Here is a 17,987-nt window from a genome sequence, read left to right as displayed (position 1 = left end):
TGAAGAAGACATGGCACCCTTTTCACATTGGCCTATTATAGCGCCATCAGGAGGCCACAATAACCCTCCTGACCTGGTGGAGACCTGTGCTCGGAAGAGCACTGCTTCTAGTTTGGTATGTGCTGTGTACATTGTGTACATGCCAGGCTGTGGGCTGCACTGGACCCATTGTACCCTGTTTGCCTGTCTGTCTGTCTGCCTGCTGCCTGCTGCCTGTCTGTCTGTCTGTCTGTCTGTCTGTCTGTCTGTCTGTCTGCCTGCCTGCCTGTGTGTCTGTCTGCAGACTGAATGCTCACAGAGCACTCATTAACCTATAGAGGAGTAATGATTGTCAATGTAGTGTTTATTCTTACGGAAGGTTGATAAGCTAGAGTGAGTGTGCCGCTCGTTTTCCCATTCTAATGCACGCGCGCACACGCACGTACACACGTGCGTGCGCACACTCACACACGTTCGTATTACGATACTTGTGGGGACGTCGGCATTCTAGGACGGCAGTGAGAATAGCTGAAAAGTATTGGTGAAAACATAGCGGATCTACAAGCTCGTACGACGCGCTGTGCCGCAACGTGTTGGGAACTTTGTAGACCGGCTACTTTTCTAGTGCACGAAACCGTCACGCAAAAGCACAAATCAGGCATATGAACACAACCCTAGCCATTAAACCTAAGCTATCGATGTCTAATTCTAATGTTTCAATGTTTAAGTCTAACCCCAACCTGAACCTTTTCCTGTTTCTAAAACTCTCTCTACGAATCATATTTAACTCCGGCCAGACGGAGACATTTGAAGCAGGGCAGGGGGAAATCAGCCAGGCCTGATCCCTGGTTGGCATGGCGACAGCATGAACCTCAGTGCCAGTCCAGTGAGTCTGGTGGTCTCTCTGGTGGTCTCTCTCTCTCTCTCTCTCTCTCTCTCTCTCTCTCTCTCTCTCTCTCTCTCTCTCTCTCTCTCTCTCTCTCTCTCTCTCTCTCTCTCTCTCTCTGTCGGGTTAATAGAGGAGGAGTCTGTCACTTCTCCAAATATGATGATGTCACTTTGTTTACGCCGGTGACTGAGAGAGAGAAGGAGGGAGAGAGAGAGAGAGAGAGAGAGATGGTGTTCTCTGGGTTGGGTTAATTGAGGAGGGTCTGTCACTTCTCCAAATATGATGATGTCACTTTGTTTACGCCTGGCGACTGAGCGAGAGAGGGAGAGAGGGAGATGGGAAGCAAGGGGAAAATATGTAGAAAACTAAAGAAGAATCAAGTGCAAGGGTAATGTGTGTACTGGTACGTGTGTGCGTGTGCGTGTGTGCGTGTGCGTGTGCGTGTGCGTGTGTGTGAGCTCTGCAAGATTTCAAAGCTTACGCACAGTAAAATGTTCACAGTGTTACTCTGTCCATTTTGAACTAAGAGCGTGTACAAATGGAACTATTTGTACGTGCCCTGAGTGAGTATTCAACGGTGACTTGGCTGTGTGAGTGAGACTGTGGCACCACGCTGAACCATCCATCACACATTGGGGTGTGGAGCGGGTTTTGATTGAATGCTTTTTTAACGGTTTGCAAAACAGGTACAGTTAATAATGCTAAAAGGATAACACAAAAAGCCCTGAGGGCTTGTCTCCGTTGTGGCCCTGTGTATTCAATTCATCAAGACATGTAAAGACGTACAGTACAACACAATGCCGATACTATGCAAGAAACCATCAATACTAGGAGCAATAAAAGTATATTTACAGCAAAACAGTGACGGTCATTTTGTTCTGGCAAGCTAGAAGACGTTTCAAGATCCAGTTGCAAATTGTGCGCCTGCACAATTTGCAGGTATGGCGGTTTTGAAGGAGGGTAGGGACTAGGGCTGTTACAATTATTACATAATCGTCTAATCGTGATTATTTGACATTATCGCAATTATTTTGTCATAATCATCATAATCGTGAATGTTGAAAAATTTCGGAAATTGTGGAAATAGCAGATCTACAAGCTCACAACGCGTCGCATCGCGACCCGTTGTGAGCTTGTAGATCGGCTATTTCCACTATCAATGTTATTTTTTAAGTAGTAAGTTGTCAAATATGTCAGTAACGTATTTGTATATTTAGGTTATGTGTCATATCTACCATATGCAACTTCAAAGCCTAAAAGCCAAACAGAAATGTAATTATCAACGACAAATACACAATTAAATCGTTAATCGCCAATTATTTGAGTGACAATTAATCGTCATGTAAAATGTCATATCGTGACAGCCCTAGTAGGGACCAGGTCTCACTGTTTGATGGCTATAGGGCTTTCACTTCTTGGTGGCATAATTGCGACCCTAGGTCGCAAGTTTACTATGAAAACGGTCGAAGCTTGTCTGTGTGTAACTCTGTCTGTCACGCCTGACACTGTGGTTCTGTGGGTTTGTCTGTGGTTCTAAGGGTTTGTCGCTCTGACATTATGCTCTCATGTCACTGTGATGTCAGGGGAACCACTCTTAACAGAATGGGTTTTCCGCTCTGACATCACGCTCTGGCTTGATGTTCCTTTTATGCCCATATATGGAGATCCCTGTCCCGATGTCATCAATATTAAGCGCATACCTGGGAATGGCCATATTTGGTAATACCCATATATGGGCATGTTTTGACATCACATTGTTGACTATCATGCAGAGGTCTGGTGCAACTGGTCTGATATACATCACTGGCCAGATGGCCAAGAATTGGCGCGACCTCGCCATTTAGGGTTGCATGTCGCCCTGAGGCTTCTTACTAGTAGTAGAATGAATTCATCGCCATGTCTGTGCCAAATCTGTGGGGAATGAGATCAGTGGCGTGATCTCTCTGGTGCCTCTGCGTTTTCCACTCTTTTGAAGTAGTACACTCGTAAGGAACGCCCCTCCCCCTGAAAGAAGGTCATGGTCATCGTGGTTATGGTCAACGGAATGAACACTGGTTGCATCCCTCCAGTGTTCTCTGTACCTCCCAGTGTAGCGATGGGAGGTAATCGTTATTATCGTTTATTGTGATGAAAAACACTCAACACAATAATCGTACCGTGGAGACTCACATTTATTGTGGAAATTATCCTCCGTCATGCACTGGGATCAATTCACCTTTTATTTGCCAAGCTGCATATCTGGTACCACTTAAACCCTCCATAGGCTAATTGTTAAAACGTAAATAATGAACTTGATGCAGTCTTTCTTTTCACTCTCTTCTCTTTCATGTCTTTGCCAAAAAAATAGCCGATCTGCTATTTTTTGGCAGATGTTCCGCCCCAGGATAACGGGTGCTGGGGATATTTTGATTCTCGCGATAATAAATCACAATTACTTTGGTCACAATAATCGTCATATGAAATGTTCACATCGTCCCATCCCTCCCTTGTCCAGAGCGAGCGAGCGAGCGCTGCGCCTCGTCTCTCGCGCTATGCCTTGTCTCTCGCCTCCAGGCTAAAGACAAGCTAAATGTTTATAGTGGGCTAATGAGTTCCTGTCAGAGGGCTGCGCATGGCCCCAGGAGCCCGCTGACCCACCGCGACAGGGGTGAACCAGGGAGGGGAGGGAGGGGAAGAAAATATACAAAGGGGAGGTTTCTTGTCCGTCGCAGCAGGGCTCCGCGGGTTCCAGGTTTTTTGCAGAAATTACACATTAGTTGCAGCTGGGGTCAGGCTTTTATTTCCTTATTATTCTTGTTCTTAAAGGTTGCTTATAGGGGAACCGTAATTGTGCTTAATCCCTGTTGATTAAAAACCCATTTAGGCCTAGAATTATTGAATGCTTTAACTGTTGAAAAATAGCAGATATACAAGCTCACAGCGCGGCACCGAGTGCCGTGCTGCGAGCTTGTAGAACTGCTATTTTTTTTAAATCGTGAAAATGTTTGCACATTTTTCAATATATATTTTTCAAAGCAGACTTTTGTAACTCAAATCTCTGCTTCTGGGGGGTCCCTGGAACAACGTATTTTGAGATGGGGGTCCGCGGCCAAATAACTGTAATTTTGGTGGTCCTTGAAATGAAAAAGTTTGAGAACCACTGATTTAGAGGAAGGATTTAGAAGTCGGGTCAAAGATCGGGTCAAAGATATAAGACTTGCACACATTGTCATGATTTTCCAAAAATAGCAGATCTACAAGCTGCACTCGGTGCCGCGCTGTGAGCTTGTATATCTGCTATTTTTCAATAGTTAAAGCACAAAATAATGGTTAAAGTGGTTCAAATCTAACACGACTCGGGCACGTTCCAGGTATTTCAGAGTTAAACGTACCCAGAAGGAATGGAAGATATTCTTTTTCTTTCTCTCTCGCTTTCTCCAATGAACTGTTGCTATTTTGATTAAGCCCTGTGGTGCACAGGCAGGCGAGCCCTGCGCTCATTCCGAGTACTGTAGAGTGTAGACCAATTATCCTAGCCCCCCCCCCTCCCCCCCCCTCTATGTATCTGTCTCTCTCTCCCTCTCTCCCCCTGTGCTTTTGTTTAGATATTAGTGGAGGTGTGCATTTCTTGTCTGTGTGTTTGTGTTGTTACAGGTAGCGGCGGTGTACAGGGACCCCAGTGTCGGGAACCTCATCAACATTGTGATCGTGAAGCTGGTCGTCATCCACAATGAACAGGTGAGTCTCCCCACAGCTGCACACACACACGCGCACTCACAATGCTGCTACAGTACCGGTATATGCAGTGGTGGAAAAAGTACTACTTTTTTTCATACACAAGTAAAAGTATCAATACTGCAATGTAGAAATACTCTGTTACAGGTAAAAGTCCGGAATTCAAATATTTCTTATTTATACATTACCTATGTTTTGACATAAGGTCTTCATCAACTAAAGTACATCAAAATTGTACCTAAGTAAAGTACTTACCACTGCACTGCACTGCCTGCACACACATACACACATGTACACATACACGCACGTACGCACACACAATGCTTCAATATGGCTGACGTCAGTGCAGGTGTCCCTGGCCTGGGCTGTTCTCTGTGAGGCCTATTTTAAGAGGACACTGGCTGCCTTGTCAGTGTTGAGGTTCCCTTTGTAAAAAAAGTAAAAAAAAAAGGGGGGGGGGGGGTTTGGGAGTATACAGTAGCCGTCTAGTTAGCCACCTGCAAATGAATTAAGATTGAGGTCGCTTGCTGTGCTTAGCTTTGTTATATAACACTAAATTACCATATTGTGAAAGTTTGTTCCCACCGCAAGATAAAATATTTGTTCGAACGGCCCGAATGAGTACATTGCGTACGTTGTGGCGCGAACGGGGGCGAGAGGACGGGGACCAATGGCCGACCTGCGTGGCCACAGTGAATCAAGCGACTAGAAAGATATTTCATTTTGCGTCGGGAACGCACACCTTCAGGCTATTTCTCCCGAGACTCCTTTCACTGAGTCACAGCCCAGGTCACTTACACCTAGTTCAGTGGCGTCAGTTCAGAAAAAGCTAAGGTATGGCAACATGACTGGTGTCTTGCACGCGCACCTTCGCACACGTGTAAGAAGACACTAGTCATGTTGCCATACCTTAGCAACAGGCATGATACATTTCTAAGGTTTCTTGGGCTGGATATGGCAGCCTGGAACGGTTGTTCAAGTGCAGCTAAACTTGGTATGTTAGTAAACGTGCCACAATTAACAATAATGCATTGCACCTGTGCAGCTGACCTGCAGAACCTGCGAATATACCATTCTGTCAACATGGGGAGAATACAAGTGTGGAGAATATAATTATAAGACCTTGTTAAAGTGACCATTTTGTAAAATTTTGCATTTGTAGTTATTTTACTGTAATTTAACAACATAATAACCAGCGCAGATAGACAAAGAGACATTGATGGATTTATATTTAAAAGTAACTTTTATTTTCCCCCCTGGACCCAGGGTATGGCAGCTGCATACCCCTGCCATACCCGTAATTCCGGTCACATTTCTTTGCCGTTGTGTCTTCTGTCCCCCTGCCTGACACAGGAAGGGCCCACAGTGAACTTCAACGCCGCCACCACCCTCCACAACTTCTGTGTCTGGCAGCAGACGCAGAACGCCCCGGACGACAGCCACCCCACGCACCACGACACTGCACTCCTCATGACCAGGTACGCCCCACCCTGCAGTGGTGGAAAAAGTATTTATATTTTGTACAAGTAAAAAGTATCAATACTGCAATACAGAAATACTCTGATACAACCCCATGACCAGAATATATACTGTAACTTAATCCAGTCATTCCCTAAATGTATACAGGGTAATGCACTAACAATTTAAGGACTTGTAAGACCTTTTTAATACCAAATTGGCCAAAATTGGCAGATATTTCGTAAGAAAGAGCTAAATTGTCAAATACTGTAATATAAGAAAGAGGCAAATGTTTTAAAATAGCCGATCCACAAACTCACAACGCTTCGCAACAATGTGGAACTGAGTCAAACTAAATGTAATGGCTCAACTCCTACAATTCCAAGTGCTTGTCAGGGTTGGGCGGGGGGGGGGGGGGGGGGGGGGGGGGGGGGGTCCTCCCTCACCAGTTCAAATATGATTATATGGGGCCTGAAAAGGTTGTGAACCACTGTTGTAGATCTGCTATTTTTGGCGAATGTTCGTCCTGGAATAAGCAAGGCATTCTGGGATTAAAGTGGTAGTGGAAGTGGAGTGGAGTGGAGAGGAAGTGTACATTACCGGGGGGGACGCATCTGCGGACCGTTGGATGGCCAATGTTGTCACTTTGTTTTGCAGGGAAGACATCTGCCGGGCCAAAGACAAATGTGACACATTAGGTATAGTAAAAGCTTTTTTACCCCCTTTTCACCCCCCCCCCCCCCTCCCCCTCCTTCTTTTCATTGTTCATGAAAGTCTCCCCACCTTGCAGTCCTTTTGGAATTAACTTTCTTTCCACCCTGTTAAGCGCTGCAGCTCATAAACCCAAACAGTAATGAGTTTATGGCACGTTGTCAGCTAATAATATTATAGTGAAGGAACGGCCTGGCTGGAGAATAGGAGGGAGGTGGTTGTGGCACTAATCTCTCCTAGGAATAGAAGTCTTGATGGTTTAATAACTTTTAGCACATTGTAGTCGACAAGTTTTCTTTTTTAATAACTTTTAGCACTTTTTAGTCGACAGGGTTTCTTTTTTAACCAACTGTGTGTGTGTGTGTGTGTGTGTGTGTCTTCTCACAGGGCTGGCCGAGCTGGGGACCATGTGCGACCCGTATCGGAGTTGCTCCATCAGTGAGGAAAACGGACTCAGTGCCTCGTTCACCATTGCCCACGAGCTGGGACATGTGTAAGTACTGGAACCGTAGATCAGTGTTGATTGAGCTGGGACATGTGTAAGTACTGGAACCGTAGATCAGTGTTGATTGAGCTGGGACATGTGTAAGTACTGGAACCGTGGATTACTGTTGATTCTGACAGCAAATTGGGATCTAGTTTAGTCTATAGTTTTTTAAATAGAATGTAATTTGGCTTTAGTCATATTTTAGTCATCTGAAGTGTTTTGGTTTTAGTCAATATATTCAGTCTTAGTTTTAATCATCGTAGCTGAGTTTTTATGTAGTTTTCATCAGTGAAAAAGGGTAGTCAAGTTACATTTTTCGTCATAGTTTGAGTCGACGAAATTAACACTGGGTCAAACTGGAATACCTGTAATTTTGTTGTAAAAGTATGTTCAGAAGATGTATCTTCCATAAAAAATGGACTGTAAAATTTATGGACAAAGCTGAGCCCCATTGGTTTCTACAGACCGCTTTGAAGCCACTTTTTCTGCGAATTGAAATCCGCCATCTTTGAACTTCCGGTCCCGAAAAGAAACCAAAAACGAATGCTATTGGCGGCAACCGCTCGGTTTTTGCTTTAATCCCTGAGACTGGAAACCACAGCCCACTTCGTTTCCACCGTTAACCCACCACCCGCTCTATTCCTATGCTAGCCCACCACCCGCTCTATACCTATGCTAGCCCACCACCCGCTCTATACCTATGCTAGCCCACCACCCGCTCTATACCTATGCTAGCCCACCACCCGCTCTATACCTATGCTAGCCCACCACCCGCTCTATTCCTATGCTAGCCCACCACCTGCTCTATTCCTGTGCTAACCCATATCCTCCCCTCTCTTGCTACGTTAGCCCAGCGTCCCCTCCGTTCCTACTTTAACCAACCGCCCCCCTCCCCAAACCCAACAAAAGCCCTCTTATCAAGCCTGCTCTCGAGGGTGCAGCAAGACGCAGGTGCAAAACATAATAAATTGAGAAATGGGATTTTTTTTAATAACACGCCAGCCTTAAAGCCTTTACTGTACTGTACACCCTCCAGGTGCGTCTGTTTTTTTTTTTTTTTTTTTTTTTGCGGGGAGACGACTGGCCACGTGGAAGTCAGAGGTACACGCAGTTAAGGTTGTTCAGAGCACCTTGAGGGACTTACAGTCCCGTTGTTGTTTTGGTGTCGTCACCAAACCATGTATAACGTTTACACATTGTATTGGCTCGTATTGTCCTTAGGGTTGGTGTGTTTACCTGACAACGCATGAATTCATGCAAAATGCTGTAGTGTCATGTGCCCCGGCCTGCATGTGTATTTTCCTTTCAACCATAAAATATATATTGTTTTTCTGCCCTTATACCGTGTATCCTGTACAGTATTAGACAGATAGCGAACGAAAAATCCACATCTCCAATAAAGAGGCAAGGCTTAACTTTTCTTGAACACTTTACTTGAGGAATGTCAGGTCAAATCCGTAAAAAGACAAAAGTTTCCAAGGCCCTAAGTTTAAACAGAAAAACAGCGTGTTGGCAGGAGAAGGAACAAAAACTGGGTGGCTGAAGCAGTGTGACTCAAGTTACTACCTATATGAAGATTAAAGCTTTGGACTGGTTGCATACCAAAAACAGACACAAGAGGGAATTATCCTTACAAACACATAGTATGTAAATAAGAATACAATAACAAAAATTGCAAAATAACAGTTTTTGAACAAAACTTAAGCCAGAGGCATCACAATTGTTTTTAATGAGACATGCGTTGTAATTACGCTCCCAAATCCATATTGTCGTCTGTTTTCGATATTGAATGAGTCCTGCAGCCGCAGCGCAGCCAATCTCAAGCCAAGCGCTGCACTGCAGAGGCGTCAGTGGCAAGGTATGACAGCATTGGCAGCTACCATACGTTGGCTACAGGGGAAAATAATACAATGTACTTCTTTCAAATAAATTCATCATGCCTGTTGCTAAAGATTGGCAACATGACTCGTGCCAGTCATGTTGCCATACCTTAGCTTTTGCTGAACTGACGCCACTGGCGGAGTCAGTCTGTGATTACTCAGGTGAAGGGGAGCGAGCAGTCGACAGTGGGCTGTCACTGGACAGGTTTGTGTTTATTGTGGACGTCACAGTGATTGTCGACTGAGTTGAAAATGCAACTGTCCTGCATGACGCACACAACGAAATCAGACCAGAGAATATCGTCGTTGTCGGATGGAAACCTTGTATGTCCAAAACCGTTTGTTTTGTATTTATCATTTTATAAATTATTGAAACTAGTGAAAACAGCTGCTTGTAGGTCAGCTGTTTTCACTACTTTTGTGTGCCGGCCTTGTCTGATGAAGCAGGGCTTTACTGCAAAAAAACATACAAATTTGAAACTTGGAGATACAAGGTTTCTGCCCGACAGTGACGATACGGTATTTAGTTAAAATGTGCCACGGGAAAATGTCTATGGCTTATGTAGGCTTGGTTTCCGGAGCAGCAGCAAACTAAGGTCCACTCTACAGGAGTATCGAGACGGCTGAATCGACTCTTACAAAATACTTGCATCCGTGACGCTCAGTAGCTTGTAGATCTGCTATTCTCCGTGAGGTGCCCCGTACGACAGTCAATCTGACAGTCTGACTTATTGTTGGTGGTACTGGTGAACAGTTCAGTTGACAGTACAGTACAGCAGTGTTTCTCAATCTTTTTCTGGGCACACTTTTCATGTCCCAAGAATCCATGGGCACACCAACATACAGTAATATGGGGGTGTAAATATCGTCACTGTCGGGAAGAAACCATGTGTCTCCAAGTTTCAAATTTGTATGTTTCTTCGCAAAGTAAAGCCCTGCTTCATCATACAAGGCTGTCGCACAACAGTAGTGAAAACAGCAGATCTACAAGCACACAACGCCTCGCACCGCGAGGCGTTGTGTGCTTGTAGATCGGCTTCAAGGGGCACACTTGACCCTTCTCAGGGGCGCACCAAAGGTCCCCAGGCACAGTGGTTGAGAAACACGGCAGTACAGTACAGTACAGTACAGTACAGTACAGTACAGTACAGTACAGTACAGTACAGTACAGTACACACAGAGACAGGCACAAAGAATGAGCGTTCTGCTTAGTATTCAGGGGCTGACTGACTGACTGACTGACATGACTCCTCCCCCCCAATCATTACTTCCAAAATTCCGATACCAACAACCCCACAAGCGTGTGAAGACAGACCCATGGCAGCAGCGACATAGGATACTGACTAATCAGCGTGTAATACCCGTGTTATCATAACACGCTGCTGTTCGGGCCACAGAGTGTTTCCACAACAGCCAAATGTCACCATATGTGTGAACGAAAGAACTAAAACAAAACAACAACTAAATACATAAAGGCTCCGTATTCGTATATGAATGACCTGCTTTGTCACCAGGGTGACGTCATGGACTTATTTCAGATTTTGTCAATGTGAAGTTCATTCGTACATTGCACCAAAGTACAGCAGACTTGGTTCTCAAACCTTTTCAAGTCAAGCACCAAAATGATATGTATTTGACCAGGTCTCTCACCGAAGCTCATTCGATATATGCTACAATTCTAGGTTTGACCTGTCCATGACGTAATAAAAATAATGTTCTAAAACGGCTAGTTCCATTCCTTGATTCTGATTGGCTGGTTTCCCTTTAATTGCTGTGGTGTATGAAACTAAAACCCACACCTTGAATCAGTTTATATCAAACCCAGGTGCGTTGTTTCTTTCCAAAGTGTTACACAGTGCACCAATTATCTGCACCTGTGTTGTTGGCAAAAAAGCTGGGAACTACTTTCAGCTGGGAACTACTTTCTTGCAGACCTTGTAGTGAATTATTAGTGAAATAGAACAGTTTTAATTGGTACATGTCTGTGGAGACACTCGGCTTTGCCTCGTTTCTCACCACGCCTCCCAGCCGTTATAAAATACCAGGTAACCACATGCCTCTTGTGGCTTATTGCTTCATTATCTTTTGGTACTATATTTATTATGGTAGTTATGGCCATTAGGCCTGTCACAACTATTGTTTGAGATAATCAATCACAATTATTTTGCACAACCGATGTTGAACATTTTTGAAAAATAGCAGAAATAGCAAAAGCGTACATCGCTATTTTCAAGAAAGTTTGTGATTACGAAGCCTAAATGGCAAAGAAGAAATTCAGTTTTCATATTTTTGTTATTTATTTTTCCTCAAACATCAATTTAAATTTGTAATGGTGACAGTTCTGATGGGCACCCTCCCTCTTGCACTATTCTTTTGTGAGTCTTTCATTGCTCCTTTGTTGACTCAGAAGTGTGTGAATGTGAAAGCAGATTGACAGTTTTGAACTTTCTTGGTTTGCTTGGCACTGCCCAGCGGTGCCGGCTGGTCAATGGGCTCCAGTGTCGCCCCGTGTGTGAGACACTGGATAAGAATGAGAGCTATTCTGCTGCCTCCACTCTTCCACTCACACATTCCTCCACAGCAGGGAGAGGGAGAGGGAGAGAGAGAGAGAGAGAGAGAGAGAGAGAGAGAGAGAGAGAGAGAGAGAGAGGGGGGGGAGAGAGAGGGAGGGAGAGAGAGAGAGAGAGAGAGAGAGAGAGAGGGGGGGAGAGGTGGAGAGAGGACAGACAGAGAGAGAGAGAGAGAGAGAGAAGGGGGAGAGAGGACAGAGAGTTTTAGAGAAAGACGGGGGAGAGAGAGAGAGAGCACGCACGCACACACACACACACACACACACACACACACACACACACACACACACACACACACGTCACACACACACGACACACACATACACAGACAGACAGACAGACAGACAGACAGACAGACAGACAGACAGACAGACAGACAGACAGACAGACAGACAACAATTGACAGAGAGACAGAGACAGCCATAGAGAGAGTTTGGGAGACAGACAGACAGACAGACAGACAGACAGACAGACAGACAGACAGCATAGATGGACCTGTGTGTCTAAAGAGGGAAATACATCCTCCCTCCTTCAATCTTTCTTTTCCCACACTCCCTCTCTCATTTTTCTCCCTTTCTTATCTCCTTTATCCACCTCCTTTCTGGTGTCCATCTTTCCCCTCCCTCCCTCCCCGCTGTTTTAACTTCTTTTCCGGCATCCATTCATAATTCCTACCCTCCCTTTTAGCTCCTTTACCATAGTTTACACTCTCTCTTCTCTCTCTCAGCTCTTCCTCATATTCTTCCCTCCACCCTGTCCTGCCTGGATGTTTATGCTTGCGTCGGAGCAGCTTTGGGGGGGACCATTGGCTCTGCCTCTCAGCTCGGTTCATTTCCCTCGTTTGCGAATGCAAAGCTCTCTCTCGAGTGTGTTTAGCACTCTCTGGGCCAGCCAGTGTCAGGTAGCGCAGGAGCCACTCGAGAACGCCGCAGATTAACAGAAAAGATTTCTGGACTAATGGACGAGAGGCCTTCCTCAGATGACTGTGAAGACATGTGGTTACTAATCATAAACTGTAAAAAATATGTACAGTGGAAAGCCATTGATTTTTATGCTGCGCAAATGAAGCTTTTTTGGCCGTTGTATGGGTGCCGCCATCATTGTTTTAACTCTTTCAGTGCCCAGAATCACCACTAGAGGGCGCCCAATGGCCATAGAATCCACCATAGACATACGCTGTATATGCACAAGCCGTGCGCAGCCATGACGCGCCTGAACACTTTCCTTTGTGCATGAACAGGAACAGGATGAAGTTAGCTTGAAGTTAGCTATTGGCTACCAAGCATTTTAGAAGCCCTATTTTCGGCGATTTAGCCGTGATTAAACCTTGCGCACCTCATGGATATGCATGGAACAGAGAAAATGAGCTCTAAAGATCCTGGATTGCATTGGAGTGGATGGGAAATATCGGCGGTGCGACGCTCTCGCGGGCCGTGTAAACAGATGATGGCCGGCGGCCCGGCTCGAATTTTCTTTTTTAAAAGCCGAACTAGTTTGGGATCGGCACCCCGAACGTTAATAAGGTCCAAATAAAGCCAAACTAGTTCGGGATCGGCACAATAAGAGTTAATGGTACCAAAGGAATGCTGTTGGCTGCCAACGGTCACATGCAACCGCAGGGATACATGGGACATTGTCTTGAGCTTGCCGAAAATAAAGCACACGAAGGAGAATCATTACAAGCCTATGATCACAAGCCCCTCCTACAGCATACCCTGCTATAACATCAAATATAACATAAATTGGACCATACTGTATTTTCAAAAAACGCAAATCATGGTGATTGAAACGAGGCTTTAAAGTATTTATGACAATGTTTATTAAGGTAAGAAAATCAAATGTAAAAGTTCGGGGGAAATTAATGGAATCCTTTGGAGAACTGGTGCCAGAACTGCGCAACTAGCGGGCCAATCATAGGAACTTTTAGTTGTGTGTTGCTTCATTTTAAATCGGGACAACTACACCCCTGTTACTAATAGCCAACATGAGTATTTTAATTTTCTTTCAAGCAGGGTGGAGTTACTCGATAGCTTCGAGGCCCTAATGAAGTTCCGTCATGTGTCATGGTGACATTAGAAGGTCGCAGACTCTCCCAAATATTCTCAGATCCCGAATAATTCCTCCTGACATTTTGATCCGTCATTAAAGTCACTCTGTATTCTAAACAGATGACTGAACGCCTTGCTCAGGGACCAGAGCCGATCCCCACGTACAAATCAATTATTTGCAACAACTCGGGTGTCTTGACTCCACATGACTCTGAAAGCAGGCTGTCTGGTACCGATGAGGTCACTCACTCAGTACAGGGCTGTCTCAGTCGAAAAGGTGATAAATCTGGGGGCGCTGTGATGGCTAATCCGCCGACGATGTAAAGAAGTGTCAACTTTATTAATCTTCAGCGTGTGAGGCGTGCTCCCATTCTCTCAAGGGTGATAAAGCGTCAGTGATTGAGGCGTCTCTCTCCCAGCCGAGCCGTGATGTTTCTGATATCGTCGTTGTCGGGTGGAAACCTTGTATGTCCAAAACCGTTCGTTTTGCATTTATCATTTAAAAAATGATTTATATTCGTGAAAACAGACGATCTACAAGCACACAACGCCTCGCACCGCGAGGCGTCGTGTGCTTGTCGATCGGCTGTTTTCACTACTTTTGTGAGACGGCCTTGTATGATGAAGCAGGGCTTTGCTTTGCGAAAGAACGTACACATTTGAAACTTGGAGATACGAGGTTTCTGCCCGACAACCACGATATGTTTCTCATCAGAATCCAGGGCGGGCTGACATTATGTGTTCATGTGCATCCCACATGCACAGTGGCACACGATGGGGATCTCATTGTTGTGGTGAAAACGTCTCCATCTCTTCTCCAGATATTTATGGGTATTTTCGACAAAAGAAAAATGTGTCTCCGCCTGACCAGTGGTGGAAAAACTACTCACAGATTTCACTTAAAGGGGAGTTTCGGTCAAAAACGACTTTCCTACCTTTGAAATGATGATCCAGGAAGGCTCTGGGCTGATCCAGGTGTTGTTTTACCCAAAGCAGCATTTTGTTCATTTTTCGATTTTCTCCCCTGCACCCCACGGCTCCAAAACGGCACCTTTAGGGTCGTACCGTAATCCGGTTATTATTCTCGCTCAAAATTCACTTTTCTCGCTCGGTCTCAGTCCCTCATACTGTCGTTAGCATATCCGAGCTACATCAGCTCCTGGTCGCCGCCATGTTTGTTTACAAAAGGCTCAACTCTGAACTCTCAGCCCAGGAGAGAAACACAGAGAAATCCCGTTTTGTATCGCGTGACTCCCCGACGCGCGACGAACAATAAAACACAAAAATGCTCTTAGCCAAAGAAAAAAGATGTAACTATGTCGACAAAGTCTGCAGAGTGATGTATGGTGTAGCCTCTTGTCTGCCTCAACAGGTAACAGGCTGTGGGGGGAGGGAGGTGGAGCTGTGAGAGCAGCAGCAGCAGCAGCAGCAGCAGCTCGTGAACGTGCGTTTCCCAACGGGATTTCCCAGTGTTCTCTCCTGGGCTGAGAGTTCAGAGTTGAGCCTTTTGTAAACAAACATGGCGGCGACCAGGAGCTGATGTAGCTCGGATATGCTAACGACAGTATGAGGGACTGAGACCGAGCGAGAAAAGTGAATTTTGAGCGAGAATAATAACCGGATTACGGTACGACCCTAAAGGTGCCGTTTTGGAGCCGTGGGGTGCAGGGGAGAAATCGAAAAATGAACAAAATGCTGCTTTGGGTAAAACAACACCTGGATCAGCCCAGAGCCTTCCTGGATCATCATTTCAAAGGTAGGAAAGTCGTTTTTGACCGAAACTCCCCTTTAAGTAAGAGTATCAATAATGCAATGTAGAAGTACTCCGTTACAAGCAAAAGTCTGGAATTCAAATGTACTAGAGAAAAAGTATGAAAGTGTTTGCATCAAAATGTTCTTGGGGCGGCAGTGGCTCAGGGGTAGAGAAACTCGTCATTAGAACACGGAGGGTTCCCGAAGGGATCCCAGTTCGATCCCAGGCTCCCCAGAGTTAGTGTCAAATAGTCCTTGAGCAAGACTCTGAACCCAGTGAGCAGGTTGGTGCCTTGAATGGTTTCCTCTGCCATCGGCGTATGAATGTGTGTGTGTGAATGGTACAAAAAGTAAAAGTACTAGATCTTTGAAAATAGCAGATCACGGTGCGTCGTGAGCTTGTAGCCAGGCTATTTTCAAATAGCCTAGGTAGAAAATAGGTCAAGTGGTAAATGTATGTTTTTAATAGCCTTATAATTTACATCTGCAAAGTAACTAGTAACTAAAGTTTTCAGATAAATGTAGTGGAGTAAAAGTACAATATTTGGATCAGAGATGTAGTGGAGTAGAAGTAAAAGTATTGGAAATTGGAATTACTCAAGTAAATACAGATACCTCAAAATTGTACCTTACCAAAAATTGTACATTACCACCACCACTGCACTCGATGGGGATCTCATTGTTGTGGTCAGAACGTCTCTATCTATTTATGGGTATTTTCGACGAAGAAAAATGTGTCTCCGCCTTAGCCTGGCATGGTCAAACAAATCAAATTTGTTTGCAACGGCAGATTCGTCTGGTTCCCAGGCTACCTCCGACAGTTGACAGTTGTTTTGTCGAGAAGGGCCGAAAGTGGGGCGTGTAGCGTTTGGAGATTCATGCTGCTCTCTCCGCCCTGCTATTGATCTGCGTTAGCCTCATCTCCTGAAAACATCAAGTAGAGACGCATAAAGCGCTCTTGATATAGAACGTCGACACGACTCAAAAAGCACTCTTCGGGATTGCCAAGCCGGCGAGGTAAATGCGATGGTAAATGCTAAATGCGGTAAATGGTAAATGTGATGCGACGTGTCATGAGCTTGTAGATCGGCTATTTTCAGCATGCAACCAAGTGTAAAATCTGCAACAACGATCATCAAGGCCCACCAAAATACATTTTATTGGACAAAAATCTCTAGTTGATTTTGAAATCTTATGATATTTAGTCGACTAAAACTGGACTAAAAGTTAAACATTTCTGGTGACTAATTATGACTAAAACTAAACAGAATTTTATTCAAAAGACTATGACTAAAACAACATCCAAATTTGCTGTCAAAACTAACACCGATTATGACCCGAAGTTTAAGCAAGACTTAATGCTGAATGTTATTGAATGTTACTGATTGATCGATCGATCGATCGATCAATCAATCAATCAATCAATCAATCAATCAAATAGCAGAATTCAGAGAGAGAGAGAGAGAGAGAGACAGAGAGACAGAGAGACAGAGAGGGAGAGAGAGAGAGAGAGAGAGAGAGAGAGAGAATAAAATAAAAATACAGGAAGAAAATGCCACAAGCAATGCAAGATTTCTTTTAAAATGTCCACAGATTCAGAGACCCACAGATCCCCCGCAGTGATGCTGCTCTCAGTGTGCGTGTGTGCGTGCGTGGAGCTCATTAATGGGCCTCAAGCAGAGTCCAGCTCCATTAGGCCATGGGTGAACAGTTTGAGGGTCCCGGCGGGCAGCGTGGTGGTGGTGGTGGGCCCCATGCCATCCACACTGGGCCCTGTTTGTGTGGTGGCCCGCTTCCACCCTCCAACCACACGCCCACATGCTGCTGGAGGCACCGCAAACACCATGCCGCTCTGTGTGTACGTGTGTGTGTGTGTGTGTGTGTGTGTGTGTGTGTGTGTGTGTGTGTGTGTACTTGTATTACTATACTTGTGAGGGCCACAAGCAGTGGTGGAAAAAGTACTCAAACGTTTTACTCAAGTAAAAGTTGTAAGACGAGGGCGAGGTCGCTCCATGTCTTGGCCATCTGGCCAGTGATGTATATCGGACCAGTTACCCATATATGGAGACCCCTGGTACCCATATATGGAGATCCATGTACTGTATATGGAGATATGCTGTGAGAAACAGACATTGAGGAACGTTTTCCTGGTCCTCACAAGATGGTTGTTTTATGGTTTAAACAAAAAGAGTGAAGATTTGGAAAAGATTCAGGCGAGGGGTAGGGTTTATGCCTGATTTATACGCACAGGGTCAGGTCTAGTCACAAGGAAGAAACACAGCTGCTTTAGTGAAGTTATTTTGCCATTTTGGCAGTATACCAAAATACTATGTAAGTCCGTTTATCACTCCTATACTGTCAGGTCTCCAGATTTCCTTTGGTACTTAAAAGTATTTGATGCCAATACTTTTGTACTTTTACTCAAGTGCACTATGAATTCCGGACTTTCACACATTTCTATACTGCAGTATTTATACGTTTACTTGAATAAAGTGCTTT

The 17,987-nt window shown here is 44.9% G+C and overlaps 1 protein-coding gene across 1 annotated transcript in view; it reads left to right on the top strand.

Moving 5' to 3' along the window:
- LOC308293744 (A disintegrin and metalloproteinase with thrombospondin motifs 20) overlaps nt 1-17,987 on the top strand; it is a gene marked incomplete at its 5' end in the record, with an annotated part of 210,943 nt that overhangs the window by 36,484 nt on the left and 156,472 nt on the right. The window contains 4 exon segments of the mRNA XM_080736360.1: nt 4,502-4,585; nt 5,936-6,060; nt 6,698-6,738; nt 7,139-7,244. Of these exon segments, the coding sequence (XP_080592486.1) occupies nt 4,502-4,585; nt 5,936-6,060; nt 6,698-6,738; nt 7,139-7,244 (356 nt within the window).

The sequence above is a fragment of the Nannobrachium achirus genome (assembly GCF_963921795.1).
Source record: "Nannobrachium achirus genome assembly, chromosome: 11".
NCBI lineage: Eukaryota > Metazoa > Chordata > Actinopteri > Myctophiformes > Myctophidae > Nannobrachium > Nannobrachium achirus.
This window is presented reverse-complemented; position numbering and strand designations above follow the sequence as displayed.